This window comes from Globicephala melas, chromosome 17 (assembly GCF_963455315.2).
Source record: "Globicephala melas chromosome 17, mGloMel1.2, whole genome shotgun sequence".
NCBI lineage: Eukaryota > Metazoa > Chordata > Mammalia > Artiodactyla > Delphinidae > Globicephala > Globicephala melas.
Genome location: NC_083330.1, coordinates 42,159,068 through 42,174,187, shown reverse-complemented (window position 1 = coordinate 42,174,187; position 15,120 = coordinate 42,159,068). Strand labels below are relative to the sequence as shown.

The following is a 15,120-nucleotide window of genomic DNA, read 5'->3' as shown; positions in this document are numbered from 1 at the left end:
TTTTAAGTTTGCACAAGACTGATTGTTATTAAAGTCGGCAGGGGTTTTATTTTTTAACATTTTCATAGGAGCCTTCCTATCCTTTTTTTCCCCCCTATCCTTTTAAATTCCTGAGTTTCTTCATGGGTTTTTAATTGAATTTGTACCTTTGTTTGGGAAATTAAAAATACTGTTTCAGTCACAAATCGTGCCATTCTAAAATTGATGATTATGTTAAAATGTTTCCTTTTTGGTAAATTTTATTTTCTAAAGCTCATGTGGCAACTAAGGATGAAGCACTATGATCAGAATTTATTGTTGCTCTTTAAGTTTTTAAAAAACTTTTTACCATGTTTGAGTTCCTGTTGTTTCATGAGTAGCCATCAGACCATGATTCTTACTCTATGGGGTCTTAGAAGAACTACGGGTTTAGATGCCTCAACACTAAAGTATTAGGAATCCTGTTCATTGGTAGGTGTTGCTTCATTGTTTTAAAAAATCATGTAATACAGTCTGAGTTTCATGGTTTGTGGTTTTCGGCTGACCTCTATTTTATTTTAAAACCCTTCCTATAGGTGGGCAAAGTAGATTTTGCATCTTTATGGTATGAAGATAGACATAATTTAAACTGGCAGGATAAGTACTGTGGTATCACTGCAGCAGAAAATTGTATAAATGGTTGTATGCACTCAGGGATATTAGTAAGAATTATGTCCTCCCAGAGCACTTCATTCCATGCATGTTTGCCAAAGGAGTAAACTATGGTATTTATTATCATTTTGAAGAGTTTTTTGACAGAAGCCATTTTTCTAAGAGAAGAATGAGTTGAGATCAAAATTAAATATATTACCAGACACACAGAATAAACATGTAATGGAGCATGGGCCTATCCTATAGTGAAATAAATGAAATCTGCTGGGTAATATCTCTGGTTTTCCAAGATACTCTTTTTGCTTTTCTTCAGTGGCAAGTGCGCATACTTGATCCCACACACACTTTTTTTCTTTTTTTAGAGTTAACGGATATGTACCACAACGTTGAAAGGGACTTTTCCTACTGCCACACACGAGCGCTGTTGTCCACAACTGAAAACAGCAGGCGCTAAGTATCCCATATTCTAAAGAGGGCCACCAACGATTGAGACCAGGCACCTCCCTGCAGGGTTTGCTAAGAGCCCCACCATTTTTCATTCATTCAGTATATATTTATTAGGCACCTTCTATGTTCCAGGCAGTGTTCTAGGCACTGGGGATGCAGCTGTTTGCAGAAGTTCCTATCCTACTGTAATTCACAATCTGGCGCTCTAGTGGAAGGGGAAGAAGGTAGCTCTCTTCTTGCTTAGATTAAAGGTGGAGGTGGGGGCACTTCCAGAGAGCCATTCGTAGTAATCGGTGTCCCTACAGGAAAACAGACTGGCCTCTGGTGTCCCAGCCAGTTGCTTGCTAAGCTGGTTGAACCTGCAGACCCACTGATGTGCCTGCCACTAGAGCCGAGTTCAGTGAGCAAGTTCCTGGGAGTCTGGAGGGTCTATTAACATAGATGTCTGCATCTCTCCCAAAGACTTCTGTTGGCGGAGCCAAGGCCTGCAGAATTACTAGGGACCACGGTGTAGTGTTCTAGGAAAGAAGAGACTAGGAGACCTCTCCCCTTCCTTAGGTCCTGGTGGCCCCTAGAGAGTGTAGAAAAGAACCTCTACAATCTCTGTGGCTCTAAAAAAGGTGATCAGAAGTCAGAATGCTACTGAGGGGGTTTCCAGGCCAGAGGAGACAATACCCCACCCAGGGAGCTGCCCCTCCTCAAGAGGGGTGAGCACCAGGGTAACACCGACCACCACATCAGAAATCCATACACACCCCTCTGCCCTCCAACACTAGGAATCAAGCCAGAGCAGGACCAGGGAAACATCTCCCCAGCTGACAAACAACCATTTATGTCAGAAGATCCTTCCTTCTTTCCCAGCTCCTAACACCAGAGAAGAAGTAGACCTTGAGGTTGAAAAGGGCGGGCGGGGAGAAAGTTCTGGGTGCAGATAACATCCCTTCCTGCCAGTCTCTTGGTCTTTCTGTGCAAGCCTGTACTGAGGGGAGGGATGAGATTTATATTTAATATGAGATTGAAGTTTGTAATTGGTCTGGACTTTGAATAATGAAAAGTGACCTGGGGACTTCCCTGGTGGCGCAGTGGTTAAGAATCCGCCCGCCAATGCAGGGGACACGGGTTCAAGCCCTGGTCCGGGAAGATCCCACATGCCATGGAGCAACTAAGCCCATGTGTCACAACTACTGAGCTTGCGCTCTAGAGCCTTCAAGCCACAACTACTGAGCCCTTGTGCCACAACTACTGAGCCTGCAAAGCCACAGCTACTGAAGCCCACGCACCTAGAGCCTGTGCTCCGCAACAAGAGAAGCCACCGCAATGAGCAGCCTGCGCACCACAGCGAAGAGTAGCCCCCGCTCGCCGCAACTGGAGAAAGCCCGTGTGCAGCAACGAAGACCCAACACAGCCAAAAATAAATAAATAAAATAAATTTTAAAATAAATAAATAAATAAACTAAGAGCAATTTAGTAAAAAAAAAAAAATTATTCAAAGTGTTAATCAGAATCACCGAGATAAGGAATCAAAGCTAATAGAGCTTTTCCATCTGCCCCTTAATTGATCTGGAAAAATTTAATTAGTAGTTGGTTTCGCGTTACTCAGATTTTGTTGCTCTGGACCTAGAATTTTTTAGCTGCTTACAGTATAGCAGAGCTATGCATGAATTAAGTTTTTCCTGATATTTTTAGCAGGCAAAACTACTTACTAGAAAAGGAAAAACATAAAAGGAATGGGTGTTCAATTGCCGTTGAGGAATGCAACTGAAATTTCAGCGTGCTTTTTTTTTATACGGGCGGCTCAGATTTCTGTAGGACAAGATAACTATAGTAATGCCCATCAGCTTGTATCTCATTGCTGGATCCAAGCAAAATAACACATCAAACCAACTATGGGACAGTCTGAATGGACACAGGCAGTCTTGCTTCTGTGTCAAGTGGACGTCATGTTAGTTTTGTCACTGCATATCTCTTTTTATTGATAAAATCATGGCATCTGTCCCAAAGGGCTATGCAGAAATGTGTTTATATTTCTAGAGAGCTGATTAAATACAAAAATGCTTAATAAACATACACATACTTATTTCATAAGGCTAATTATAGCTAAAATACATTAATATATTTTAAGTAAAATACTCCACAAGGTACAATCTGGGAGGAAAGGTGGGATTTTTTTAATGTTTCCCTATTTTTAATCTATAAACAATCTGTTAAAAAAAACGGTTTTATTTGATAATTGGCCTTTGAAGTGCTTTTGTAGTTCTTGGGAGACCTAAGAAATTGTTCTCACTAGGCTCCAATCCAAACTTATGTGGGTGGATTTGATGTTGTCTTTGAGTGCCTGCGTAAGCACCGCCAGCCATAGGACCTAGGGTGGGTCACTTGGTCTCTGAGTGTCCTCACCTATAAAATGGAGTTGGTAATATCTACCACATAAAGTGCTTGTTAGGATTAAATGCCTTAATGCACAGGACCTAGGATAGTGTCTGACCCCTTGTAAATGATCAATAATTGGCACTTTTCCCTTCTGCTCCATTGATAGCCACAAGAAATGATGTTCTCCCTTTTCTTTGGGAATGAAAAAATCTGAATGTCTTAAATTTACCATAGATGCTCTGAGGTTAAACAGACGCTTAATGCAGTTTCCAGTTACAATCCCAGAATATTTGTGGTCGTTCTGTCATTCGGCCATAGACAAGGGGCACTCAGCTCAGAACAGAGTTACATGTACAATCTTCCATCCAGATAGGTAAATAGTGTCTATTTGAGGAAGAAGGCTCTGCCAGTAGATTTAATGTTAACGTAGATTTTAAGAACGTGTATGGTGAGGAATTCAGCCTTCCTTCTATAACGTGTCAAGAGTCTGAAATTATCACTCTCTTCATTAGTTTTAAATGTGTATGTAGGTTTTCTTTAAGAAAGCTTTAAAGTTCATTGACTTGAGAACTCTTTTATTGTATTCTTCTCAGTGCCAGAAATTAAATCAGGAAATTCCATAATATATTGATGTTTTAATTTTTTTTTTTTAACTTTAAGTGCTACCTATTATCCCTGTTGCTTAGCAGAAGGCCCCTTACCTGTTCATAGATATCTAAACTAATCAGTGGACTTCACTGGACTTTTGCGTCTCCCGTCTCATTGTTAGTAAAATGACTGTGACAGCCTCCATGAATAGTGTTCTGTAAAACCAAACCAGATTCTGTTCAACACAGTAAAAATTTGAGCTAAAGTGGAGTGTTAGGGGGGAAAGGAGTATGTCGCTCCAGGCCACAAACAACTCAAAACAGTTTGAGGCATGCACTGGTAAATCTTACAAAATGCTATAGGCAATTCAGCATCAAAATTGCCATAGAAAATTATTGTTGTTAGCCATTCTGTTGATAGTTCGTATTGTTAGAATTGCTAGCAGATGGGAAAATGGATGAGTCAGGATACAGTATTAGCAATCCATATTTTTTTAATCACTGGCCACTAATAGGGTCTGTAGCATCTGTGAGATTTATTTAAACAGTTGCTAGGAAGAGTTTGTTTTCCCAGTAAACACAGCAAACCTTATACAAGGGTTTTTTGATTGACTCTTTGACTAAATGTGTTAACATTAACATGTAAGACCATTTGCTTCATTGTGATGGTTATCTCATTTGACAGACTGATTATACCAGCAACTCGTAGACCCATTAAGTCTTGAAATGTTATCACATTTAAGCATTTTAAAACTTCATGATCCTGTTTCCTCTATTTTTTGAAATTAAGACTTTTTAAAAAGCCTTCATGTAATTAGGACTATTTTTGACAAAACAAAATAATGTAGAAATCTGAATGTTCTCCCCCTATAGCTTTTAAGATGAAATTGTTTGGGAAAATAATTCCTTCTGACTTAATTTTACTGTCGGCTCTTCCTGATGTAGTCACAAGAATGTTTGCTCTTCTTGGCCATTTGAAATGACAGATAATCAGGGGACAAGACATATTAATAAAAGCAGAGAATAAAATCAATTTCCATAAAAGGGTTTAAACGGAGATTGCGTATACTGAATCATATGGGCCTGAGAGAAACACATTTTGAGATCTGGGATTATTAAAAGTCATTGCACATGACTAAGTCATTTGTTTAGCAGAAACATGAACGATAAAGGTGGGTTGAGTTAAGCCTCACAGAATCTCACTGCAAAAGAGAACCTTAGACATGATCTAGTCTAACTTCCTTATTTTAGGCGAGGAAATGAGAGCTAGTGTGCTCAAAGTTACACTCCTGGTTAATGGCGAGACATGACCCGACCCTTATTAGGTCAACGCTGTTTTTTATTATACCAAGTCTGATATTCTTAATCTAGCACGGCCAGAGAGTTCAACAAGTTAGGTCACCACAGATTTGGAGGTGTGTTGCTAATAATAATTAGCAGCTTTTCAATACTTCTCATAGAGTTCAGAAATAATTCTAATTATTAAAAGTTTGAACTGTCAGAATTATCTATGGGTTGATTTAATCTTGTTTTCTATCTTAACTTCTCACATTACAGAGTTACTTATGCTGCTGTTTTATGTAAGAGCTAGTAAGTGAGTTTTTAATCTGAACACCTATCTTGGGTTTTCTTTTTTTAAGGGATACTGAAAAATATAATATTTTTGGATCTTGATCTGTAATCTTCTTACCTCCTGGATTAAAATGTGATAATCTAGGACTGTTATTAACAAAATGAGCTGCTTATTCAAAGCTGTCACTCATACACCAAACTGTACTAATTTTCAAACAAAATGTTGACTCCCATTAAAAAGTAGTTTTGACTTTTTCATTTAACTTATAAACAAGTATCCATCCACTCATCTATCTAATTATTATTCTTTAAAAATTTTGGGTTTTTCTTAGATTCTTTAACTTATTTTAAACTTTTTATAAAAGCTGGGAGATCCTAGTTTACTGGCCTGAAGCTTAAAGAAGATAGCCTTCCTTCTTTTGCTGAACTTCTGCAGTTTATTTCATTTTAAAAGACTGCTGTAGTGCTTTCCTGGTGGCGCAGTGGTTGAGGGTCCTTCTGCCGATGAGGGGGACGCAGGTTCGTGCCCTGGTCCAGGAGGATCCCACATGCCGCGGAGCGGCTGGGCCCGTGGGTCATGGCCGCTGAGCCTGTGCGTCCGGTGCCTGTGCTCCGCAATGGGAGAGGCCGCGGCTGTGGGGGACCCGCGTACCGCAAAAAAAAAAAAAAAGACTGCTGTATAGAAATGTCAAATGCAATATTTTCTATTCACTGTGGACTTCATAGCTGAACACCTAAAAACCATTTTCCCTTTCAGTTCAGGTTGAAGACCGAAGAAGTTTCTCAGCAGCACACCCCCAAATCTGTGGTGACCTAACTTGTTGAACTCTCTGGCCGTGCTAGATTAAGAATAGCAGACTTGGTAAAATAAAAAACAGCGTTGACCTAATAAGGGTCGGGTCATGTCTCGCCATTAACCAGGAGTGTAACTTTGAGCACGCTAGCTCTCATTTCCTCACCTAAAATAAGGAAGTTAGACTAGATCATGTCTAAGGTTCTCTTTTGCAGTGAGATTCTGTGAGGCTTAACTCAACCCACCTTTATCGTTCATGTTTCTGCTAAACAAATGACTTAGTCATGTGCAATGACTTTTAATAATCCCAGATCTCAAAATGTGTTTCTCTCAGGCCCCTATGATTCAGTATACGCAATCTCCGTTTAAACCCTTTTATAGAAATTGATTTTATTCTCTGCTTTTATTAATATGTCTTGCCCCCTGATTATCTGTCATTTCAAATGGCCAAGAAGAGCAAACTATGAATAGAAAAAAAAGTTTCTCAAGTAATGAAACAATATTGTTCTAAAACTCATCACTTTTTCTGTGACTCTGCTTTTGAAGCAGCTGTGGGCTCTGTCTCTGCATTCGAGTTTTTCCTCTTAGTGCATGGCAGCTTATTTGGTCACTTAGCCAAGTCATGTGTCCTCAATGTTTGTAAAGGTTGTCAAACTACAATATTCTTTAACTGTGTTAAGGCCTGAAGATTTAAGAATCATTGTTAGTTGTGCAAGTTATATTTTGTCATTAAGTTCAAAACTAAATTTTGTTAAATAGAATTAGCCTATAACATATAAAAGTCATTTCCAGATGAGTGATTCATTCTTGTACATTTTTCGTATACAGTAAAAACCACAATGTATGCATGTTCTAAAATTCTTTTATTTATTTGACTTGACTTACCAAATTCTAAACTCTGACAAATGTAGAACAGAGACTTGATACTCCAACACTAGTTTACTCTGCATTTATTTTGGAATTAGTCAACTGGCATATAGTTATGGTAATACAGCTACTTTGTATTCCATGTAGAAAGATGGTTCATAAGTAACATTTCTTTCCTATATATAAAAAAATGTAAATTCAAGTTGATTTACCACAAGCTCTGTTAATCCATAAATGTAATTCTGAAGGGATTTCCATCTTCCTCTTTATAGTTTCAAGAAACTTGATTTTAGTGAAGGAAATTTTCATCACAGTAATACTGATATTAGTTCAGGAAGCTCAACTTTTTCTTCTGATATTATGCTTATTAGCCCTCAGAATTGTTTTAATTTGATTATTATTTTAAAAGGGTGATAGTGGATTGTATGGTACTCTAGGGTCATTTTTATCATCATGAGTCTGTATAAATTGTTATCTGGTTTGCACATCATTTTACTGCCAAGGCATTGAACATACTGTTTTCCAAGAGATTGCAAAAGCTGCTTCTGCCACGTTTCCCACCCCAAACCATTTTTATGCCTGTGGGAGCCTTGATAGCTACAGAAACACAGAGTGCTAAATATGTTATTAGGGCTTAACTAGAAGTCAGAACTCAACCGGAAGTTCATATCTATAAATCATACCCATTTTTATAAGAAGTGAAAATTTTTACCAGTTAACCTCACTTTTTTTTAGTCTAGATGACACCATAATCTAGAGTTATTTAGGACTATATGGATATTTCTGTTCTGTTAACAAAATAAGAAAAGCCTCTGACCACAGATGTTAAGGTTTGGGGATTATTTTCTGTTGGATATCATAGGCAGATTGTAAAATCAGGGAGAAAATCTTCTTTTCCTGGATAATCTTATCCTCATCAAGAGCTTCAGTTATAAACTAAATGCTGATGATTCCCTAAGTCTGTGTCTTCAGCTTGAATCTTTCTCGTGAGGTCCCAAACCCCCAATTATAATCCATATCTGATATCTTCACCTTGATGCCATTAACTCCCCTACCTTATTAATGGTTTCAGTCTCTACCCCATGACCCCAGCTTGAAGCCAGAATCATCCTTAACCCTTCCTTCTTTCTGGCCCTTCATAATCAGTCAGTGAACAAAGAAAGCCCTATCAATTGTATTGATATTTTCAAGACTCTCCAATCCCTCTCTTCTTCTCAGTTTCCACTTCCATTTTCCTGGTTCAAGAGTCATCCTCTCAGTGGACTGTTGAACCTGCTAACAGGTCTTCCTGCCTCCATTTTTCCCCCATGTCAATGCATTTTCTCTACCTGCTATTGGAGATATTTTTGTAAAGCTCATTCATATATGATCATGTTTTGAGCACCAATTATGCTCAAAATTATCAAGCATTTCTTTCTTGTCTACAGAAAGTTTGTAGCAACACACTTAAGGCCCTTAAGTCATCTGGCCTCTCCTCTCTTTCCTCTCCTAATCCCCTCCCCCCTGGATCCTTCCTACATCCCAGCAGTCAGCTGACATCTCGAAAGATGCCAGGCATTTGTGTGCCTTATAGGTCTCTGCTCATGCTGTTACCCTTCTCCCCTGTCCCGTTTCCCGACTTCTCAGCTTTCTTCTCCACTAGTGAGTTAGCTGTGCATGGACCTGTCTTGCCAGCTAGATTGCAAGCTCTTTGTGGGGTAGTGTTCTATTCATCTCTGCATCTACAGTGCTTGGTCCGTAGAAAATGTCAATAAATTTTTTAATAAATGAATCCTCTGAAGTTCTCGGATGGCCCACCAGAAAACATAACTATATATGTATCTCATGTAGAAGTCAGATTTCCTGTAACCTCGACCTTATACAGCCACAAATAAGAAGTTAAATTTTAAACACACACATGCGCACACACACACACACAAAACAGGTATAACAAGCTTCAGCACTAAAGCCATGCTCTATCCTTCCTAAAACAGCCTCAAGCTTTCACTCAGAAGCTGTTTATTCTTATTTAGTATAATGCCTTATAGGATTGTTGAATTGCCCTCCTGGTTTGCAGTAAGTGAACAGACTTGGAGTAGAGAGAGAAGGATATCCACTCAATGATGGCAAAGAAAGGAGCTCATAGCTTTACCTCAAATGAAGATAAAAAGCCAAAAAGAGGAGAGGAAATTAATACATGGTATAGATTAGTCATAGATATTAATAATGATGATTCATCATAAGGAAAGGTTGTTTTAGGTCCTGTATCCTCTGCTTTAGAAGGCAGCATAATCTGTAAAATACTTTATAAAGATTTTCTGTTAAAAATGGTTGAAACAGTTTTATCACTTAAAGAACTAAGATTTAGATACTTCATGAATTTACTTATATGGAACACCTAATTCCCTAGCAATGCCAGCTAATTGTTCTCTAGTATCACAGACCTGTTTTTCACAAATTCTACATATTGATAATATAAAAGTCTATTAGAGAAGAAATTTTTTTTCTTCTAAGTAGCTTCTTTCTCTGAATTCGGTCCATTCCTTTAGTATAATATTTATAAACTATTGACAATTTGCCCCAGTAAGATAGTATAAGATATTTCTAAGATATTTAGTACAAAAATTGTTTGCTTTGTATGATGTTATATCTCCTAATTATAGTGTAACCCATTCCTTTGAGTCATTTATTCTGTATTCCTGTTTATCTACCCACCTTTGTGTCTTCATATTTAGCAGTATAGTTTAATAGTTTCTAGGTATGTATACAAGCTCTAAAGTTTAAATATTTTTGGAATACCTCGGGTAGACATGAAACCCATGCATAAAAAATCAATTATAAAATAGTCCATGAGTCTAGAATCAAATACTAAATGGTGGTCTTTAAATTTTGAATGTTATATAGAAATTCAGAGATAAGAAAGATAACATAGGCTAAAATAGAGACAAAGTGGAATTGGATCTTATGTAGATAGCACTCAGCCTTGTCTTTCTCAGGGAAGCGTGGCTGTGTGTGGTCTCTATTGGCCCTTCATCTCACTATCACAGAAAGTTTCAAGATTCCCTGTTAGCTTATTCTTTATCCCCACAGTGATTTGAACAGTAGTGATCAAGTAACAGATTAATACTTACATTAAAAATTAATTACAGGATTTCCCTGGTGGCTCAGTGGTTAAGAATCTGCCTGCTAATGCAGGGGACACGGGTTCAAGCCCTGGTCCAGGAAGATCCCACATGCCGCAGAGCAGCTAAGCCCGTGTGCCACAACTAGTGAGCCCAAGTGCCACAACTACTGAAGCCCCTGCGCCTAGAGCCCGTGCTCTGCAACAAGAGAAGCCACTGCAATGAGAAGCCCGCACACCACAACGAAGAGTAGCCCCCGCTCACCACAAACTAGAGAAGGCCCATGTGCAGCAACGAAGACCCAACACACCCAAAAATAAATAAATTTATTTTAAAAAACAATTAATTACAGCAGAAACTAGCACACCATTGTAAAGCAATTATACTCCAATAGAGATGTTAAAAAAAATAATGGGGGCTTCCCTGGTGGTGCAGTGGTTGAGAGTCCGCCTGCCGATGCAGGGGACACGGGTTTGTGCCCCGGTCCGGGAAGATCCCACATGCCGTGGAGCAGCTGGGCCCGTGAGCCATGGCCGCTGAGCCTGCGCATCCAGAGCCTGTGCTCCGCAACGGGAGAGGCCACAGCAGTGAGAGGCCCGCGTACAGCAAACAAACAAACAAACAAAATTAATGAAGTATGTAATAATATAATACTATGCTTTATATATACATGTATATAATAGTATATAATATAATAAGCTAGGGTTTTCTTTTTTTTTTAATGATGTTTGACTAAAAAATAACAGGACATATATTAGATATATACCAGAACTTCTTATACACCAAAGCAAGTGGTAGTCACCTTCAGAGTCATCATCCCGGGAGCCAGTGCATTCTCTCCCATAACACTGTCATTCTTATATTCTTGGAACTCTTCTTTTGCATTTCTTCAGTCTCTGACTCATTCTTTTCAGTATCCTCAGTGGTGAGAAACCTTTTTCAGTTGAGAATGGATTTGATTTTGGGAACCAAGGGTCACTTAGGGCCAGGTATGATGAGTAAGGTGGAGGATCAAGCTGAAAAATGCTATTTTTGGTTAAGATTGACATGTGACTGTAAAGTCATGAGAGTGTTTTCTGGCTTGGCTTATAAAGTAACCAAAGACAGTTCTCTTCTGAAAAAAAATACAAGCTGCAAGTGTTATCATATTAAAACCGAGTCTGGATTACTCTCATGTAATTTCCTGCTCCAAAGTTGATCATGGCTCCCTGAAGTCCAAACCTGGCTTTGGCTGGCTTGCAGGACCCCACCAGCTCCTAGTTTTCTGTCTTGTTTTTGGTCCTTATTAGTTCTTCCTCCTCAGCACAGCAGGGCCTCCTCCCAGGGCCCTGCTCACTTCCCTGAGGTATCCCCTTTTCCAAGGACCAGCGCAGTCCCTGCTCCCTAAAGGGAATCATGTCTCCATTACATTTATAGCAAGCCTCCTCTCTTTTTTGTTGGGAATCTGCTTTTAAAAAAAACAAAAAACAATGGATGCTTTTCCCAGGAAAATGTACACATGAACATGCAGAATTTTTCACATGAGAAGCTTGGTCCCAGATTTGAGTTAAGAACCTGTCACTATAATCTGTACCACATACAATAGGGCTTAATTGTATAGGGTCTGGCATAAGTCCCTAAATATTTATAGTTGCTAATCTTACCCTTCAAGCTAATTTGTAAGTTTCTAAGGCAAGGAAATAGTTTAGTACTTCTATGCTTCCCTTACAATACCTACCAAGATGCTGAGTAAGAGCAAATAGTAGATCTTTTCGCTTTAACAGACTTTTTAAAAATCACCTGTCTGCCACCATTGCTTTAATAGTTTCTGAAGGAGACAGAGTGTTTGATTTTTTTAAATGTTAATAAGATAAAAAGCCCAAGTACTAGGTTATATATTTCAGGGCATCCTATAGGCCCTGAGGCAATATCCCTAAAATGTTTCTCAGGAGATTATCCATATCTTGCTGTTTTGACATGTAAATAAATACAGTAAAGCTCAGGATGCCACAGATCCTGTTATGTAGAACAGATTTTATCCCCCATTCACACAGGACATGAGGCCCCTCTTCTGTTGTTACACAGAAAACCAGTAAAGGATGTGCCAGTGTTGCCCCCAGAAGCTAGCATAATCAAACTAAATCATTATAGTCAAACTGTATCATTTAGTCAAATCATATCATTACTGTCAAACTATAACATATACAGTGAACATGTGACAGGTATTTCATTTTCAAATTGGCCAAGCCCATGTCAGAACTTACACAGCACTGTATCAGACTCGGGATATTTTGAATCAGAAATTTAAAAACGCTGTCTTACCAAAATGCTTGGGGTAAAAGTATTCTAGATAATTTAATTTTCTGGTTAACCAAGTGCTTAAAATTTAAGCATTTGGTAAAATGCAGAATAGAATGGTTAATTTAACCTGTATTCAATCTTGTCACATTCTTGGGTGATCTCCGCAAGTGTTTTTGATTATCGCAGCTCTCCATAGATGACAAGAGTGTGAGAGAGTAGAGTGAATATATCCGGAACATATCCTTAAAGTCTGTTTGTTGACGATGGTGGATTTGTCTTTCTGCCTTTTTTAAAACAGATACATTTTATTAGCTTATTTTTCTCATTTGTTTTTTCCTAAAAGCAGAGTTTTTTATTGTTTCGTTGCAGATTACTTGAGGTTCTTGCAAGATGTGGCTTCTTGGTTCTTGAGGGAAGGAATTCCTGTTTTAATTGTTGAGCCATATTTCAAAGATGACGTAAAGAGTTGAAATATTCATGCTAAAACTCATTAGACTTTAACCTATTGTAGATAATTTTACTATTTTAATATCTTCTTTTTATTTTCTATATCCAGTTAAAAAATCTAAGTTTAGAAGAACTACAGATGCGGTTAAAAGCGCTGGACCCCATGATGGAACGAGAAATAGAAGAGCTTCGTCAAAGATACACTGCGAAAAGACAACCCATTCTGGATGCAATGGATGCGAAGAAAAGAAGGCAGCAAAACTTTTGAGTCTAATTTCTTTTCTGTTTGTTTCTATGACTATTCTGGAGACCAAGAAACCACTAAGAATTGAAGGAATATTATGATTTTTTTTTTAATCTCTAAGATTTGTGCTCTATGACCAGGCAACAGTCAAAAACTGATGATGGTACAAACCCAGGTAAATCCCCAAAAGACAGAACTTAATACTCTTTCCACTGTGTTTTCATTCTTAAATGATGGACACAGCAGAAATGCATTCTTCTCTGCATCTGTCAGCTGCATACTGGCACTAAAACTGTGTTGTAAAATGAAGGCTGTGTTTAGAAACCTTGAAAATCCAAAGCTATTGTTTAATTGTACAGCACCGAAGGGCTTTATGTTACAATATTCTTTATTCTCTTTTAGTAGCCTATTTATTGTATCCCTTTAGGTAAATTTATTTATTTATGCTATTTCACTTTGTTTTGTTTTTTAAGGACAAGATCAGGATAGCTTTCGTGAAGGTAGGGACATATTAATAGATGATAATGTACAACCAAATTATACCGTAAGCAGGGAGCTATGGGGTTACTTACATTCCTTGATTTCCAGGATAGTTTTCCAATAGAAGCAAAGCAATAATAGCAATAGTACACAAATGGGCCAGACATTTTTTATACTGAAGCAATAATTCCATTTTTACCTTCTGAAATTTTAATTTTTTTATTTTTGATGTTTGGTACAAATAGGACTATATATATTTAGGTCATACAGAGCTATAATGTTTAAAACCAAAGAAATCAGCGGAACCCTTGCACAAAAAAGTATGGTAAATATTTTTAAAGAAATAAATCCTTAAGACAAATGTAATTGTTAATATTGTTTCATGTGTAGGTCTGATAGCTAAACTGTATCAGATTGTAATAAGCTAATCAGATTTATTTCTGTGAGTATGTGCTCAACTGTTACAGACTCTCGTTGATTTCACTTATTTCCTGGGAATTGGTAAATGTCATGTGCCTGACGATAACAAAATAGCAAAAACATTTGTACTGAACTGTGCAAGCCTTGGGGACTGAAAAAAAAAGATTAAAACCATTAAAAAGAAACTCATTTCTAAGCTGAATGATCATTTGCAGGATTGAACTGGGACCAGTCATTTCCTAAACTACATATGGCCATCTTGACAGCATTTGTTCTTTTGTGTGTTTAATTACTATGTTTAAATCATAAAGACAAATAAATGTTACTGTGCCACCCAACACATTTCATCTCTGTCTTTTTTTAAAACTGATGACCTGGATTCTGTCTTTTCCAGGCAAGGAAGGTATATTAGTCAGGACAGGCTAGATTATACAGTGGTAAAAACTCTGAACCTTCAGTGACTTAACATAACCCAGGTTATTTGTCACTCATGTGCCCTGCTCCTGTCCTTCACACCCAGGGACCCTGCTGACAGAGCCTCCACCATCTGCAACGTTGGTGGTCACCACAGCAAGGGAAGGAGCCCTGATGAGTCTCACATTAGCTCCAGCCAGCCAGTGACAGAAGGTGTGTCATCTCTGGAAACTTCTATTCCTTTTTAAAATGGCATTTGTGCCCCAGGTAATGCCTGGAGTAACATTTGTCCTTGCCGTGTTAAGTCCTTACAAATAGTAAATTGTGTAATTGGATACAAATTATAAGATAGTTATAAAACAGTGGTAAATATTGAAGATTTTATAAGGACTATTAAAAATGAAAACTGAATTTACAGTATATGCTTCAGCCACATCTGTTTGGGAAAATCAGATGAGTCAATCAACT

General features: G+C 38.0%; 1 protein-coding gene across 2 annotated transcripts in view; it reads left to right on the top strand.

The window, feature by feature from the left end:
• Nucleotides 1–14,565, top strand: part of STK3 (serine/threonine kinase 3) — a 321,860-nt gene extending 307,295 nt beyond the window's left edge. For both annotated transcript variants that reach the window (XM_030862978.2, XM_060287133.2), the window contains one exon: nucleotides 13,204–14,565. In XM_030862978.2, coding sequence (XP_030718838.1) covers nucleotides 13,204–13,362 — 159 coding nt within the window. In that variant the 3' untranslated portion in view covers nucleotides 13,363–14,565. The remainder of the gene's footprint in view (nucleotides 1–13,203) is intronic.
• Nucleotides 14,566–15,120: the final 555 nt, after the last annotated feature.